Here is a 17,544-nt window from a genome sequence, read left to right on the forward strand (position 1 = left end):
TGCGGGATGAGGAAGTAGGGGCCGTTTTGAGTAGGGGCAGGTATCTCCCCACCCCCTCCCCAGACCCATACTTACTGGGGGTGTAGCTTGTAGAGGGTGCCGTCCACACCCACAGTCACCCTCAGCTGGTCCAGGCCGCGGTTCTCTCGGATCTTCTCCACCACAGCGGCCACTCCGGCCCCACAGAGCTTAGCTGCCCGCTGGGACACCGCCTGACACACCTCCCGGACCAGCAGCGCGTCATCGCAGTTGGCCGACAGATCCAGCTTCTCTAAGATAGCCCGCACCTGCCACCTCTCTAGATCACTGCTGGGACAAGGGTCCCTGTTTCGGTGGCCGGCCTTCCTCCTCTCCCGCAGTTACCCCCAGGGAAAAGACATCAGCAGCCCAGAGCCACCCACGTGCTCCCCAGGTGGACAGGGCCGCGCGGGAACAGTTCAGCACCTTTCGATCTCAGACAGGAACTTGGTCTTGATGAGATCCTTAGTCTGAAGACTCTGGAACACCTGGCCGCCGAACAGGACCCCGAGGCGGGTCAGGTGCAAGAGGACCTGGCGGACTATCTCACCCAGATACATGCCACTTATCAGCTTTTCGTACCTGACCCAGGTGGACATGGAATAGGAGGGGCAGCGAAGGAGGTTAGCCACAAGCCGCGGCCCTTCCCTCTCCATCAAGCTCCACCCAGCCACAACCCGGAGGCCCCTCTGGCCCAGCCTCTAAAGTCTGAGTCCTCCAGGCCCCGCCCCCGGGCCGCCCTCCAGACCCCGCCTCCGGGCCGCCCTCCAGCCCAGCCACAACCCGGAGGCCCCTCTGGCCCAGCCTGTTAAGTCTGAGTCTTCCTGGCCCCGCCCCTGGACCGCCCTCCAGACCCCGCCCCGGCGGGCACCTCTGCTTGCCAGGGTTGATGGAGGCTTGGTCCACACTAATGTCAAAGGGGGTATAGAATTCTTGGAGCGCTAAGCCGTCATCCCCAAAGGCTCCCCACTCCATGTTGATGCACATGCGGCCCTTGTCCCCAGGCACGGCAGACACGTTGCCCAGCTCCTCCATGTAACAAGCGTTGGTCCCAGTTCCTAGGGGACGCAAGGACGGGCCGCCTGCAGCCGCTGCCAGGATCCGCGTCCCCCCAGGTCCCCCCAGGTCTCCCCCTCCCCTTCCCAGGCTGGAAACTGGTCACCTCCTTTTGTTCATTCTTTTAATTCAATTAAGCAAACACTTCTGGATCTCTGCTGGGGGCGAGGCCCTGCGCCAAGCTCTGGGGGCGCCGCCTGACACTCACAGCGCCGCTTCCGGGTCGGAGGTCTGGGGCTTTCTGCCAGACGCTGCAATTTACTAGCTATGTGGCCTTCCGGTAAGGCCACCTCCATCAGCTCTGTCTCTGCTAGGACCCAGTTATTGCCTCGTCCCTTCCCCTAGAACACGAACTCCTCGAGGACAGGCACTGGTTCTTGCCTCAGTTTGTCCATTGGCGCTTAGCGCAGCCTCTTGGCTGCCAGTCCCTACCCTTAGAAAGCTCACGCTCTAGTCAGTGTCAGAGATAAGTCGGGAACACAAATGATCATAATACGTGGGCCCCAAGAACGGGCTGTGAAAGGGCAAAACTGGGCACGGAAGGCTTCATGGGGGAGACCAAATAAAGTCAGTGCCCCCCAACACCCCGCCTTGCAGGGGGAGGCGGAAGTCCAGCCCCCGGCTGTGTAAGGCCCCTGAATGATCTGCTACCACAGCACGAGGAGCTGACAGCGAGGTGCAGCCTCCCACGGCGGGAGTTCTGTCAGCTGACGCTTTTCTACGGCCCCCAATGATGTTATAAATATCCAAATGGCAGCAAAAAGGTTCCCTCCATCCCTGGTCTTCAGGGGAACTTCCCCATTCCTCATTCTAGAGCCTTCCCTCCGTTGATTATTTCTGACGGGGACTCTGTCTCTAGCTTGTTGATTTATAACTGTTTCCCCACCATGTTTCCCATTAGATTTCTTTGTATCCCCAGCCCTTAGTGCCCGGCACTTGGGAGGTCCTTAATGTTCCTGACTGATTTCACCAAGGGCCGGGTACAAAGAAAGCGGTCCTTGCCTTCAGGGGAAGCCACCTTCCAACGGAGGAGTATAGGATTATGTAGAGATGAGACGCGAAACGTGGCTGAGCTAACCGCAGAGGACGAGGGGCAGGCCCCGCAAAGACCTCTCGCAGAAGGAATATTTGAGTTGAATCTTGAAGGAAGCCAAGAGGCAGAGATGGGGGGGGGGGGGCATCCCAGGCGTGAGAACAGCCAGGAGGCCAGTGTCGCCAATCACAGAGAATGGGAAAGGGAACAAGGAGGGGGCCAAGCTGTAAAGGGTTATAAAAGCCAAACAGGGAACTTTATCTTTGATCCTGGAGATACCAAGAAGGCATTACAGGACACTAAGCTGGAGGGGAGGGAACATGGGGGATGAGAGAGTGAATGTCGAGGACTGGGAGGTGATGCCCTGGACAGAACTAGGAAGCTGGGAGAGTTCAGTTCGGGGCCAATTCTGCCTGCTGCGGTCGTGGCAGCGCGGCCGGTGGGACCCTGCTTTCTCCCCACTTCCTCAGACCCAGGTCAACGCAAAAGAGGAGTTGGCTGTGCAGTTTGGGGTGGAAGTGAGGACAGTTTCTGGAGATTCCCGACTTCCTGTCCCCTTATTTCTTCTGCTTGTGCAGAAACCTAACTTACTACTAGTCAGAGGAGAGACCACCACAGAGGCCCAGAAGTGTTCGGGCCCTTCGTGCTGACACCCGATTCCCTTTGTGCCATGTAGCCCGGCTGAATGCTTTGTGGGGAAGGGAGGGGATCTAGGATGGCTTTGCCACTTGGGGGGGTTGGGCTGGAACTAGAGGAGTGGGAGTTAGGGATTTGGATGTGAATTATTTCGTGCTTGGGTGTAGGGGGCAGGAAGAGATCTTCCTTGAGATCACCCTTCTATGTTGGGGCTTGAACTGATATTAAGGGACTAAGAACTAAATTGGTTGTTTCTATTTCTCATAAAAAAAAGAAAAGAGTTCAATTTTGGGTGTATTGAGTGTGCTGTGTCTCTAAGTTATCCTGTTCAAGATATGGCATTCAGTGGGGTCTCGAAAGATGGAAAAGATTTCTACAAGTGAAGAATGGGAGTTTACTAAAAGAAGCACCACTAAGGACCAAACACTGAGCATGGTATGGCTACAGAGAGAGTTCTTGTATAGATGTATAGTACAATGTAGTATAGTGATACAGAAATATAGAGGATAATATATATAAGGAGATATGTAGAGGACAGTATAGACATATATGTGGATATAGTATAGAGTGTATATATAGTATAAAGATATATAATTATAAATATATAAAGAGGTTATATAGAGTTATGTAGAGGATAGTAGAAATATAGAGACATAGTATAGAGATATACTATATATAGTATAGAGATATATATAATATAGAGGTACAGTATAGAGCTAATACAGACCTATAAAGGATAATAAAAATATATAGATATATAGTATAGAGATAGAGAGGGTAATATAGATATGTATATATATAGTAAGAGTATATATATAGATCTAGTATAAAAATATATAAAGAGGTTAGCATACCTATATAGAGTTATGTAGAAGATAGTATAGATATATAGAAATATAGAGATGTAATATATATAATATAGAGATACAGAGGATAATATAAATATGTATAGATACAGTATAGATATAGAGGGGATAGTATAGATATATATAATATAAATATCAAGAGGGTAGTATAGATAGAGATTAGTAGATACAGAAATCTGGTATAGAGATAGTAGAGAGATATAATAAATAGGATAGAGATACAGTGGATAGTATAGATATATGGAGAGACAAAGAAGATAATACAGAGATAGATAAATAGAGGATAATACAGAGATTGTAGAGGATTGTATAGAGGACACAGAATATATCCCACTGACATACATAGAATGCATAATGTTTGCTTTTCTGCCAAACCAAGTAATAGCTGGCTCAGGCTGATCTCCTCACAAAAGAGAACATCGAAGGGCTCCAAGAATCCCTTTCTACTTTGCAGGTTTTTTGGAAGAATGAAATGTTCCTAAAAAGAAAATATGAAAGAAGGACTTCGAGATAAAACAAAAAAAAAAATTAAAAAAAAAAAAAAAAAGATGATCAAGAGAGTCAAGAGATAGGAGCTGCTAGATAGTATAGTGGATAGAGGACTAACTAACCCTGGATTCAAAAGGACCTGAATTCAAATCCAGCCTCAGACACTTACCCCTAACTGTGTGTGCTGGGCAAGTCACTTAACCCTAATTGCTACACACACACACACACACACACACACACACACATCCCAGGAGATAATTTTGATCATCAAGCTGGGCCAGGAATTTAGAGAGCAGGAGCAGAAGGAAGATAGAATATGAGACACAAAGGAAAGAAAAGAAAGAAAAGCGCTGAAAACTTAAAGGTAAATAAGGATATGAGATCATTCCATACAGAGTAGGAAGGCTGAGACTCACAGAAGGAAGCAACCATTTGCACTTCAAGGAATGATTATATCCATCCATAGATGCCATCAGGAGAAATAGTCCAGTAAGCAGCAAGGGAAGAGGAGATGAGAAATGGTTGGTAATATTTGAGTCAGCGTTGAAGAACAGCATTTGGATTTTTTAACAACAGCTTAAAATACAGAAATGATGGGTTCTTGGCTAGGAATGGAATACACTTAATAAGGGCTGGCAAAAACATGTATTTGTAGAGTCTTTCAAATCTAATTAAAAGAGCTTTAAACTGAAAGAGAGGAAAAAGGGGGGGAAATGGCTACATATGTTTATCAAGCGAGATACCAAAGAGAATAACACCAGTGTAGGACAAAAAAAAAAACAGCAGATAAATTCATAAAAGGACCAGATATAAAATCTTCTGGAAGAAAGGGAGGGGGGAAAGAAAGATGGGAAGGAGGGAAGGAAGAAGGGAGGGAAGAAGAAAAAGAGGGAGGGAGGGAGGGAGGAAAGAAGGAAGGAAGGAAGGAGGAGGGAAGAAGAAAAAGGGAGAGAGAGAGGGAGGGAGGAAGGAAAGAAGGGAGAGAGGGAGGAAGAGAGGGAGGGAGGGAAGAAGGAGGGAAGGAAAGGAAAGTTAGGAAGGAAAGGAGGGAGGGAGAGAGGGAATGAATTCATATGGGCTCCTAGCTCATTGCCTCATTTTGATCCTCACAACAATCCTGGAAGACAGATGTTAATATTGTTCTCATTTTGAAGTTGAAGAAACTGAGACAAACAGAAATTGTATGACTTGCCCAGATCATACAAACTCAAGTTTTCCTGAAAATAGACCCAGCACTCTATTCATTGCATCATTTTATTATCTCCAGAAAGGTAAATAGGCAAAAAGTGGAGGATGTACAAGAAAAACTAGAAATCCTACCACCAAGAAGGATCTTTATCTCATAGATGTCATTGAGAGTTAAAATGGAGTGGGGTCCACACAGGATGTGGTTCTGGAAAAATACATCTTATCGGGAACAAGAGCATCTTATATGAAGAAGGGTGCTTATGTGAGAGAGTCAAGGAAGCAAATGGAAGGACAGGGGTAAAATGCAGGGCTGAGAGCATTGGAGTAAAGATGAAGAAAATGAAGAAGAAAAAGAAGAAAAGAAGCAGAAATGATAGGATTAGAGAGCTAGTCTGCATATCTGTTGAAAAGGAGGCCAGAGCTGGAAAGGGCTAACACATCAGCTAATACAGCCCCTCATCTTACAACTGAAGCAGCTAGGTGATGTGTCAAAGGTACCCCAGGGAGTAAGGGGTAGAGGCAGGACAGAGATGTGTATTTTGGACATCTTTTCTTTTCTCTGCCTCTTCCTTCCCCCCTTTCCCATCTCCTCTCCTCTCCTTTCCTCTCCTCTCCTCTCCTGTCTCTCTTCTCTTCTCTCCTCTTCTCTCTTCTCTTCTCTGTCTCTCTGTGTCTCTCTCTCCCCCTCCCTCCTTCCTCTCTCTCTCTCTCTTCTCTCTCTCTGTCTCTGTCTCTCTATTTTTCTCTTTGTGTGTCTCATCTTCACCCTGTGAGCCTAATAGATTTTTTTAATTTGCCCTAATGATAATCTCATCCTTCCAAAGGAAGAAGAGGTAGCAAGAAGACCTGCTCCTCTAGACTTGGTGCTGACCAACAAAGAAGAAATGGTTACTGAAGTAGAAATGATGGAACTCTCGGGGCAAAGGGCATTGTTAGGGAGGAGAGAAAGACAGGACACAGTCTGACATGCTCTCTAGATGTGAGGAAAGCTCATTTTAAGAGTTCTAGAGAAAGGATTGGTAGCATCCTATGATCTAAATTCTATATGGGAGATCTGCCTCAGGAAAAATAGGAAGACAGAAAAAAGATCCAAAATACTCATCGCAGTCCTCTTTATGGCTAAGAGAACTGAAAATAAAATGAGTGCTCATCATTTGGGAACTGGCCAAAAAAACTGGCATATGTATGTAATGTTATGACAAGTGGACAACAAGCATCCTCATGACATCAGGAGAAAGCAAGGAAGGGGGTTCTGGCCAAAAGGACTACCTGAGCTAAGCCAGACTGTCCAGCTACTCTGCATCTACTCTAGCAAAAATCTAAAACGCTTACCAGCCTGAATAATGATTGAGAAACCACAGTAAGTCATTCCCTATACCTCTGAACTGCACAAAAAGTCAGCCAGACATCCAAGGGAAATAGGAAAAGTGCCTATCACAAAAGCTGGCCTCTCTGCTTAGGCAAACAAGTCCAGCCACCCACTGTGACCGGAGACATCAGGAGCCTGCAGAGCAGAGGAAACAAAGGTTCCCTGGAAAAAGCCCCAGAAGGGGCAAAAATCCAGAGGAGCTACCATGGAAGTTACAGGGAACATCATCCAGCAGCCTAGATATGGCAGCACTCAAACTAAAGTTCGGAGGCTCCAAGATCCCCAGCACTCTGACTTTCGGTCATAACATGACCTCATAGGCAACTACAGGCAAAGACTCAAAAGGTAAAGGGGAAAAAAGGATATTCTCCAAGAATTACATGAATATCTAGAATAAAGGAAGCAAGAGATTAAAAAAATAAAAAAAGTTCTGATGGAAAGAATTTGGAGGAGAATAAATTGTTTAGAATACAAAATTTAAAATTACTCAAGTAATGGAATCCCTAAAAATTATAATTTATGAGACAGAAATCAGTGACTCCACAAAACAGCAAGACTTGAACAAAATCAAAAGATTGAAAAAATAGAAGAAAATGTTAGTTATCTATAATTGAAAACAACCAATCTGGAAAACAAGCCAAAGAGAAATGACTTAAGAATCATCAGAGATAAAAACAGACTCCCTGAAAGTCATGATTTTAAAAAACATAGATACTATATTTTAACAAATCATAAATGGAAACTACCCAGATCTATTTAATCCTGATGGCAAAATGAAAATAAGAAAGAGTATAAGAATCTGCCAGTCACCTCCTGAAAGACACTCTAAAAATCAAAGTTCCTAGAATATCATAGCCAAAATTCAGAGCTTCTACATCAAAGAAAAATATTGTAATATCCAGAAAGAAAGAGTTCCAATACCAAAAGGCCACAATAAAGACCCCATAAGACCTAAAAACTTATACTATAAGCAAGAAAAGATACAGTATTCCAAAAGGCAAAAGATATAGGCTGACAACTAAGAATATTTTATCTTACAAATTTTATTTTAATCTGAGCATAGGGGTGGAGGGGCAAGGGAGATGTGGAGAATGAACTTAGATAATCTTTAATTATTCCTAATGAAAAGATCAGAGCTGATAAGGAATTTTGAAAAACAAACAGAAGAGAAACCCCAAAAGGTAAATTTATTTGAGCAATTTGAAGGTGCTATATGATGATAAAAGGCTAGCATCCTCATAGGGGAAGAAAAAAATAAATTCCCTTTCAAAATCTTAATGTTTTTAAAGGGTAGTGAGAGAGTTTTAAAAAATTCAGGAGATTGATTGGTTCTATTTTAAATGTTTGAAGAGCAGAAAGAAAAGGGAAGGTTAAGGGAAGAAAATACTAATATTGGAAATAAGAATAAAAAGAAACTGTTTCTCACAATTGTAGTATATAAGAAGAACATATAAACATGGAAGAAGAGGTTAAAGAGAGTGAGTATTAGATGAACATTATTCTTCTTATAAACAAAGGAGAGTTGAGCATACACATGCACACAAACAGAAATTCATCAAATTTAACAAGAAAAGAGGTGGGGATTGGGAGCAGTATTAAAAGAGAGGATAATACCTGAGAGGAAATAGTCTCAAATGAAAACAAAAGTACATCCTGATTTTGAAGCCAAAAATTGAAGAAGAGAGGACGAGGAGAAGGAAGAAGGAGGTGGAAGGGAAGAGGAGAAGGGGAAGCCATTGCAATCATTTTTTTGTACATGGAAATGATAGTCATTTGTGGGTTTGGAAGTTTGTCAAAATTAGGATAAAAAAATTTTAGTAAAGAAATTAAGGAAAGTTCTAACAAGTAAGCTGGCCCCCAAAAGGGGAACTTATGGAAGTTTGTAAACAAGAGTCACATTGGATAGGTAGGCATAGATGGATTGCTATCTGCATCTTGGGAAGGAACTTCCAAATTGCTGACTATTATGGATACATTTGAGTATTGAATATTTTGAGTAAAAAACAATAAATACAAAGAACTGAGATAAACATAAAAAGATCTATATGAACTGATGCAAAATAAAATAAGTAGATCTAAAAGAATAAACACAACTAAAACAATTCAACTGAAAAAAACCACTAAAAAAAAGCCAGACTAAATAACTGAAAAACAATGATGGTCTTGGAAAACAAAGAATGAAACAAATCTCTTAACTCCCATCAGAGAAGCAAAGGGCTTTACTAGGGTTGAATGTCAGATAAGATCACTGTATCGAATATTTTGACCTAATAATTTTTCTTTGTCATAAGGGAAGTTTCAATGATAGGGGAAATAATTTGTTTTCAGAAATGATTGTGATTTAAATACAAAAGGCATCCATAAATAACATTTTTTTTAAAAATGACATCCTAAAGAGATGAACACTAACAATTCTGATGAAGAAGAAGAAGAAAGGAAGTTGTTCGAATATAGATACGCAGGGAACTAATCAACCAACAAAGATGGCATTAGGAGATGAATATGAAAAAAAAGTTTTGGTCCTTGAAGATTAATATCCAGAGAGATAACCCAGAATGAAGATAAGAAAAACTCAGATAAAATTCGAATAAATAAGGATTTTGTTTTGTTGTTTGTTTGGGGAGGATTGTTAAGAGAATCAAAGAAGGGAAGGGGGCTGCTGCTTGGATTTGATGGAACAACAGAAGACAGAATTATTGTTCTGCTTTTGTTCTGTTACCAAGAAAAATGATCTGTCAGCCAGCTAACAGGAAACTGAAAACCAGGGAAACAGACGGGGATAAGAAGAGATCCCTTAGCTTCTCTTGGCCAGTCCAATTGAGCTACATCCCAGGATGCTAAAAGAACTGGCAGGTGTGATTGCTGAGCCACCATCAATGAACTTTGAAAAATAAAAGCCAATGAGAAAGGTGTCTTAAGACCTGAAAAGGGCAAAAGTTAATCTAATTTTCAAAGACAGGGAAGATAGAATCTGAAGAGCATGCTTGTCTTATTGTTGTTTTTGTTCTTTTAGTTGTATTGAACTCTTCATGACCCCATTTGAGATTTTCTTGGCAGAAATACTAGAATGGTTTGCCATTTCCTTCTCCTGGTCATTTTACAGGTAAGGAAATTGAGGCAAACAGGGTTAAGTGACTTGCTCAGACTCACACAACTAATAAGTGTCTGAGGCAATATTTAGTCTCAATAAGATGAGCTGTCCATTTTCAAATTTTGGCAAAAAAAAAAATTAAATGTAAAAAATGTAAATAGCTAGTGAACCCATTAAAAAAAGGCAGAATGGCTTCCTCAAGAACTACATTAGCCTCATTGCTCATTCGTATGCCATTGTTAGGTAGCTGGATAATTCAGCCAATCATTCAATATGATAATCTTTCATGCTATTCTTACGTCAAATAGGAGCATAGGCTACACAAGAAGTAGAATAGTTAGGTGATTTGGAATAGACCCAAAGAGTTATCCTTAATAGCTTAATAGGAGGTCTCTAATGGAGTGCTATGAAAATCTGCCTAAAGACCTGTGTTTTTTAATATTTTGATTTGAATAAAGGCAGAAACGGCATGCTTATCAAATTTGCAGCTGACACAAAGTTAGGGGACATAGATATGACTCTGGATAGGATATAAAAAGATCTGAGCATACGAGAACATTATGCCAAACCTAATAAGATGAAATTTTAAAAATATATTTTAATTTAAAATATTTCAATTACTGTAAAAATTATTAACATTTTTTGAGTTCCAAATTCTCTCCCTCCCTCCCATGATTCTCTCTCCTTGAAATGGCAAGCAAGATGATACTAAGATGAAATTTAATAGGACTAAATATAGTCTCTCACTCTTAAAAATTTAACTTCACAAGAACAATATGGGGATGATATGACTATGATAGCAGTTTGGGCAGGGGGGATTATCCAGAAGTTTTAGAGAACTATGAGTCAAACATGAGACAATATTAAGATAAAGTAGCTCAAAAAGCTAATGTGATTTTTGGCCTCATTAGGAGAGTGATAGTGTCTAGGACTAGGGAAGCTATAGTCCTACTCTGTTAAAGTCATAAAATCTCAGTGTTAGAAGGGACTTCCTAGGTTAGAGCCCAACCCATGTCTTAACAGAAATCCCTTCTGAGTATCAGCTAAGCTTTTGCTTGAAGATATCTGGTAAGGGAGAACCCTCTATCTTCAGAGACGGCCTGTTCTCCTTTAACCGGAAAACTCTACTTATTAAGGATGTTTTTCCTTACCTCAAGCCTAAGTTTGCCTCCCTACAATTTCCAGCTTAGGAGCATTCCGTTAGTTCGACCTTTGGGGACCAAACAGAGCAAATATAATCTTTCACAGAAAGTATTTTCAGCTAATATGATCTCCCCAAATCTTTTCTTTCCAGGTGAAACATCCCCATTTTCTTTTATCTTATTCTCCCATGGCATAATCCTAGCATCCTTCACTACTCCAGCTAATCAGTGTGAGCTAAACCTTCCAGATGGAATCTGACAAAGGCAGAGCACATCAGGATTATCTATTTTCTAAGTCTGGCCACCATGCCTGCCTCCTCTTAACACAGGCTAAAAGCAATAATGGCTATGATGGCTAGCATTTATATAGCACATCAAGATTTGCAAAGCACTGTACAGATACTATTTTATCTTCAGAGAAACCCTAGGAGTAAATGCTATTATTATTTCCATTTTGCAGTTGAGGAAACTGAGGAAGATGAAGGTTAACTGATTTGCCCAGTATCCCACATCTAGCAAGCATCTAAAGCTGGATTTGAACACAGATCCAACTGACTCCAGGTCCACACTCTATCCACTGTGCCATGAGCTTTCTTGGCTGCCATATTGACTTTTGCTTATAATTCATTAAAACTTTATGTCACTTTCAGATTCTCTGCTTTGGTTAGACCACATCTATCACCTTGTCTTTAACTCTGGGTACCATATTTTAGGAAGAAAATTGACAGGCTGATAAATATCCAAGGATGGCAGCTAAAATGCTGAAAGGTCTTAAGATCATCCTTCTGGATCAGTTTCAGTCATTATGGATGTTTAGGCTAGAAAAGCAAAGACTTGGGGGGATATTATTCCAGTATGGTAGAGAGATCAGACTTTCTCTGCTTGGCCCCATGTACCAAAGCAGGAGCAATGGCTAGAAGCCGCAGAGAGGGGTTTTGAAGCTATTTATAAGGAGAATTCCACAGTAATCAGAACCACTAATAATTATAAAGGGCTGCCTGAAAGTTAGCCACTAAAAGCCCTTAAGGAAAGGCAGGGTGGCCACCCATTGGTGTGAAAGTAAATCTTGACCAGATATAGATTACCATACTAGATAATTCTGATGTTCCTTTCAGTCCTGACATTCATTGATTTTGTGATTCTTTGAAGGTGTCAGGGTTAGCCAGTAAAGAAAACAGCATCTAAAAAGCATGGAGATCCCCACCAACCAAAGGAACTAAGGATAGAGCCAATCAGAACAGGCAGGGAGCTCTTCTTTAACATCCCAACCTACTTCCTACTCAACTCCCACCAAGATCTCCCTTTCCATGGGCAAACATGCCCACTCAATCAAAATAGTGTACAAATGTTTAACAACCAGCTCTAGAAAGGAAGAAGTGGGAGCATGCAGTGTGTACCATACACACTTCAAAATTTAACCTCCATTATTAACATTTTTCCAATTAGTTTCTTAAGTCTAGACAAATAACAAAACATTAAAGTCCTGATTCGTAGCATTTACCAACTTCCAAGAAGTAAAACGTTCACATTGAAAATTTAACAATCAACTCTCACAAACCATTTGGACCTGTCTCTAAGACAATCTTTCTTCAACTACAGTTCTTTCAGTAAGGACTTCCAGTAGGCCTTACCATCTGTCCAAGGATCTGGCACTGTATCCTGAGAAGAACCAAAGCTTTCTATCTATTCTGCTGTTGAATTCTCTTAAGTGTATTAATTTCTCTAATTAAAAGCTGAAGTCTCTAAGAACGGGCTCAATTCACTTCTCTGTTTTGTGCTTCTAGAATGTCACACGATGCCTTAGGTACAATAAGTGCTTAATAAATGCTTTTCCAGTCCATTCCTTAGAAATGCTAGATCAGAGAATATGCTCAGAGAGAATTGGCTCTAGAGGATAGGATCTACATAGAAGAATAGTGGGAGATTAGACTAAACTAAGAAAATCAACCTCAAGGTCAAGGAAATAAGAAGATGCCAGCCCCCTTTTTTAAAGTCTACCTGATTTGTTCCTTCTGCACATACTCACAGCCCCAGCTTAATTCAGGCCCTTGTCCGGCCTCATCTGAATCAGCATAAAATACTACCTGCCTCCATTCTTTCCTCTTTCTAATTCCTTCCCCCCAAATCATCTTCCTAAAACATACAGGGATGACCTAGGGTATAGGTGTGCCTGTGTTGCCTCCCTCCTCACCAATAGCTATCAAACTCCTACATCCTCAGATCCAAACTCTTCAGTGTGACACTCAAGGCCCTCGGCAAGCAGTCCTGCCCTGGACCTATACAAACTGCCTTCCAGCTACTCCTGTTTCCATACTGCCTTCCAGCCTACTCACTGCCCCACAAAATTTCATTGTTGTTCAGTCGTAGCCAACTCTTTATGTCCCTACTTGAGGCTTTCTTGGCAGAGATGCTGGAGTAGTTTGCCATTTCCTTCTCCAACTCATTTTTATAGATAAGGAACTGAGGCAAACAGGCTTAACTGACTTTGTCCAGCTTTACACGGCTTAAGTGGCTGAAGCTGGATTTGAACTCATGGAGATGAGTCTTTGTGACTTGAAGCCCAGAACTGTTATCTGTGCTCCAATGCACTAACAGCCCAAATATGCTGACCCTGCTAATCTGACTCAGCTACTGACTCTGCCGACTACTTTTCCATAAAACAGACAAAAAAACTGGAACATTTGCTATTTCCTTCCCTAGGCTCCCTCCTTCCTGAATTCTTCTAGATCCCTAATAATAATAATTAAGAATAGCAATAATAATTATTTCTAGAGTTCTTTAAAGTTTGAGAAGCACTTAACATATGTTGTCTCACTCAATTTACATAATAATCCTGGGAAAGAGATGCTATTATCCCCATTTTACAGATGAACAAACTGAGGCACAGAGCAGTTAAATGACTTGTCCAGGTCTCATAACTAATAAGAGTCTGAGGCAAGATTTGAACCTAAAGTCTTCCTGACTTCAAATCCAATATTCTATCCACTGAATCATCTAAATGCTTGGTACTTCCTTATTAAGTTGGAAATATAAAGAACAGGGATGTCTTGGGAAGATGTACAACAGTAGAAGAGGCATCCAATAATTCCAAAAAGGTGAAAAAATTAAATTGATTCTGTATCATTTAATAATTGATCCTATTCTGCATCATTGCACCATTTCATATAGCTGCTCAAACCACATTGTTATATCCTTGATCTGAGCTCAGGAATCCAGCTCTCCCTCCGAGATACCTTAAAGTTAGTTTAAAAGAAAGGTTGTTATCTCTCATGCTGGTATCTCCTAGGACACTTCACGGATATGTTTGTTTAGTCCCATAAAATTACCATCCCCAAAAGATATGTCATCTGTCTTGTCTTTGTGAAGTTAAGGAAGTTTTTATCTATATTCCAAGGAGACAGCAAATCTTTTCGTTCTGATTCCCCAGCAAGGACTACTGAAAACAGATGGGTCCTATAAAACAATTAGTATTCCTTAATTGTTAGAGGGGAGCATGATTAGCCTCATCTAAATGCCAGGCCATCTTTCTCATATAACCCACCAAAATCATAATGTACAACTTGTCACCTTTTCTCCAGGCTACCAAGACCCCTTCTTTGTTGTGTGTTAGTAAAAAGGGTTCTTTCCTTTTCTGGGGTGATGGCAGGCTTTCCTGAGGTTACCAGATAGCCCCGCTTTGTTAACAGTTACACACATCACTGAATAAACTGACTTTGCCCAGAGCCTATACCTCAGTCTACCTTTACTAAAATTAATCAAGGGGACAGCTAGATGATGGAATGGATGGAGCACCGGACCTGAAGCAAGGAGGACCCGAGTTCAAATGTGACCTCAGACACTTAATTCTTACTAGCTGTGTGACCCTGGGCAAGTCACAAAACTTCAATTGCAAATTTTAAAAATTAAATTTAAATTTAAAAAAAATTTTTAATTAAAAAGGCTAATCAAGACAGAGGAGATACCTTGGGAAAGGGTGAGGAAAAATATTTATGCCTTCTATAAGCCAATACATCGACCAGCAACTGGCAAGTGACATCCATGAACCAATTCCAACCTGCCAGCTTCAGCTTGGGCCTGGGTGATGGTGGGATTTAGCCCTCAGACGTGGATGCAAGTTTTGCTGATAATAAAGCAATTTCACATCTTAATGCAAGGGGATCAATAGGACATAATATCTATTATGTGTCATAGAAGGTCACATAGTTAATAAGTCTCAGGGGTGGGACTTGAACCTGTAGCTTCTTAACTCATTTCTCACTTCTTGTTCTGCTCCTGCTGGGCTATAAGACTTTTGCTAAATCCTCTCTGAGTCTCAGTTTCCTCTTCTGCAAAATGAGAGGGTTGGACTAGATCAGTGTTATCAACCCCAGATGAAAAGGGAGTCCCTAAATTGTCCATAAGGATCCCTGTGGGCCATGTGTTGACTTAGAAAACCACATGTTAACATTATCTACATTTTATTGTATTTTTTATTTATTTTGTTAAACATTTCCCAATTGGGTCTCACTCAAGAGTAAGCTTCCATTGCAAAGCATGTTTGATACTTCCTCTTGGAGGCAACGAGGTAGCACAGTGGGTAGAGCACCAGCTCTGGAGTCAGGAGGACCTGAGTTCAAATTTAGTCTCAGACACTTAATATTAACTGTGTGACTCTGGGCAAGTCACAACCCCAATTGCCTCCAAAAATTTAAAAAAAAAAAAAAAAAAAGACACTACCTCTGGCATAGATGATCTCCAAGATACTTTCTAGCTATAAATCTGTGATTTAGACTTTAGGGGAATGAATTTTCAAAGAATTCAGAAAAAGGAAAAATACTACTCTTTGGCCTGAGATCCCAAAAGAAATCTACTTTAAGAAGATGGGAGGTTCAATGATGAAATCTTGACAGAGCAACTTTCTATTATCCCAAAGAGAAAAGAAAGAAGGAAACTTCTAAAAAAAGGCTTTTTGAAAGCTTCTTAATGACTACATGGGGAGGTTATCTTATGAGCTCAAATATTAAAAAAAATAAAATAAAAAGAGGAAGCAAGGGCATATAACAGGACAAATACAGAAGTGCAGCAAAAATTTGCAGAAATTGTCAGAAATGCTAAAGAGTGAAAAAGAGATTCTTAACCTCAGTACCATGAGTCAGGTTAGGGAGGTCAATGGAGATATTTCAAGAGCTCAGTGCTTGGATGAGGTGGGAAGGAGCCCCTTTCTTTTCATTAACCTCAAATTGGAATCTAGCATTTCCTTCAATTTTTCAAAAACATTATTCTGAGAAAAGAAATATAAGCTTTCCCAGACTGCCAGAGGGGTCTGTGAGATACAGAAATCTGTATCCCGAACTAGAGCAAGCTGAGGCCTTCGATGAATACTTGTGATAACAAAGGTTATTTAAAAAGCTATGTGGGGAGCAAGAACAGGGATGGGATGGAACCAGTGGATAGACAGGTGATAAACAGATAACAGCCAGAAAGTAAAACTAATTAAATACCATTTGGTATATGTTTTCTCTGTCAAGGAGAATGACCTTCAGTCTGGGAAATCTAGAACAAATATGTTTGAGAGGTGAAATAAACGTAAGGGAACGCCCAGTTACTCTAAATGGGTTTGTCTCCTGGACTGAAAAAAATTACACCCCAGAGTACTGAAAGATCTTGAAAATGTTAAGCGCTAAACAGTTGGCGGTTATCTTTCAGGAATAAATAGGAGGGTCCACGAGGCTGAAATGGATAGATAATGTACCTCTCCCCTCCCCCCCCCCAAAGATGGATTCTAGAGAACAGGCCATTGACCTTGAAAGTCAATCTGATAGAATTCTAGAATCAATTAGGTAGTCAGTGGGTGATGATAGGTCAGCACTGAGATGATGGTAAGTAAGCCATGGTGGGCTCACTGAAAACAAATACTGCCAGATCCAATTCATTCCCCCTTTTTTTTTTTTTTTTTTTAACAGTTCATAGACTTTAATAGACCAGGAGAATGTCTCCTTAGATCTTGTGAGTCAGTATTTCAGCAAGGCATTTGAGAAGGTCTGGACAGTTATCTTTGTGGATGAGGAAATAGCCTAAAGGATAGTACAATTAGGTAGACTCAGATAGTCGAACAACTGACCTCAAGAGTTAATTAGGAGATTGATATTAGCCCCTCACAGGATGCCACGGGATCTTCTGTCCTTAGCCTTGTCTTGATCAACATTTTTATTTTATTCATACACTTATCAAAATCGCTTCTGTCACTAGAAATACTAGAGTAGGGCCTGAATATCTCTTGTGTCTCTTTTGTCTCTTCCTGTCTCTCTCCCTCTCCCCTTCCTCTGCCTGTGGGTGTCTCTCTCCCTTCCTCTTTCTGTTTCTCTCTGTGTCTGTCTCCTCCATCTTCCTCTCTGTCTCTGTCTCTCCCTTTCATCTGTCTGTCTCCCTTCCTCTCTGTCTCTGTGTTTCAGTGTATCTGTCCTTCCCCTTTTCTCCCTGTCTGTCTTTTTTTCTCCCTCCCTGCCTTCTGTTTCGCTCTCTCTGTATTTGTCTCTGCCTTTCCATTTTTATCTCTTTCTTCCCCCCGTATTTCTGTCTCTTTCCCTCTCCCTGTTTCCCTCTATGTGTGTGTGTCTCTCTCTTTTCCTCTCTCTCTGTCTCTGCCTCTCTTCACCCCCCCCTTCCTCTCTGTTTCT

The 17,544-nt window shown here is 41.4% G+C and overlaps 1 protein-coding gene across 1 annotated transcript in view; it reads right to left on the reverse strand.

Moving 5' to 3' along the window:
• Positions 1-17,544, reverse strand: part of HK3 (hexokinase 3) — a 45,003-nt gene that overhangs the window by 363 nt on the left and 27,096 nt on the right. Inside the window, exons 16-18 of the mRNA XM_051979005.1 lie at positions 890-1,076; positions 445-600; positions 76-306 (exon numbers count right to left, since the gene is read on the reverse strand). Of these exons, the coding sequence (XP_051834965.1) occupies positions 76-306; positions 445-600; positions 890-1,076 (574 nt within the window). The remainder of the gene's footprint in view (positions 1-75; positions 307-444; positions 601-889; positions 1,077-17,544) is intronic.

Source organism: Antechinus flavipes, chromosome 2 (assembly GCF_016432865.1).
Source record: "Antechinus flavipes isolate AdamAnt ecotype Samford, QLD, Australia chromosome 2, AdamAnt_v2, whole genome shotgun sequence".
Taxonomy (NCBI): Eukaryota; Metazoa; Chordata; class Mammalia; order Dasyuromorphia; family Dasyuridae; genus Antechinus; species Antechinus flavipes.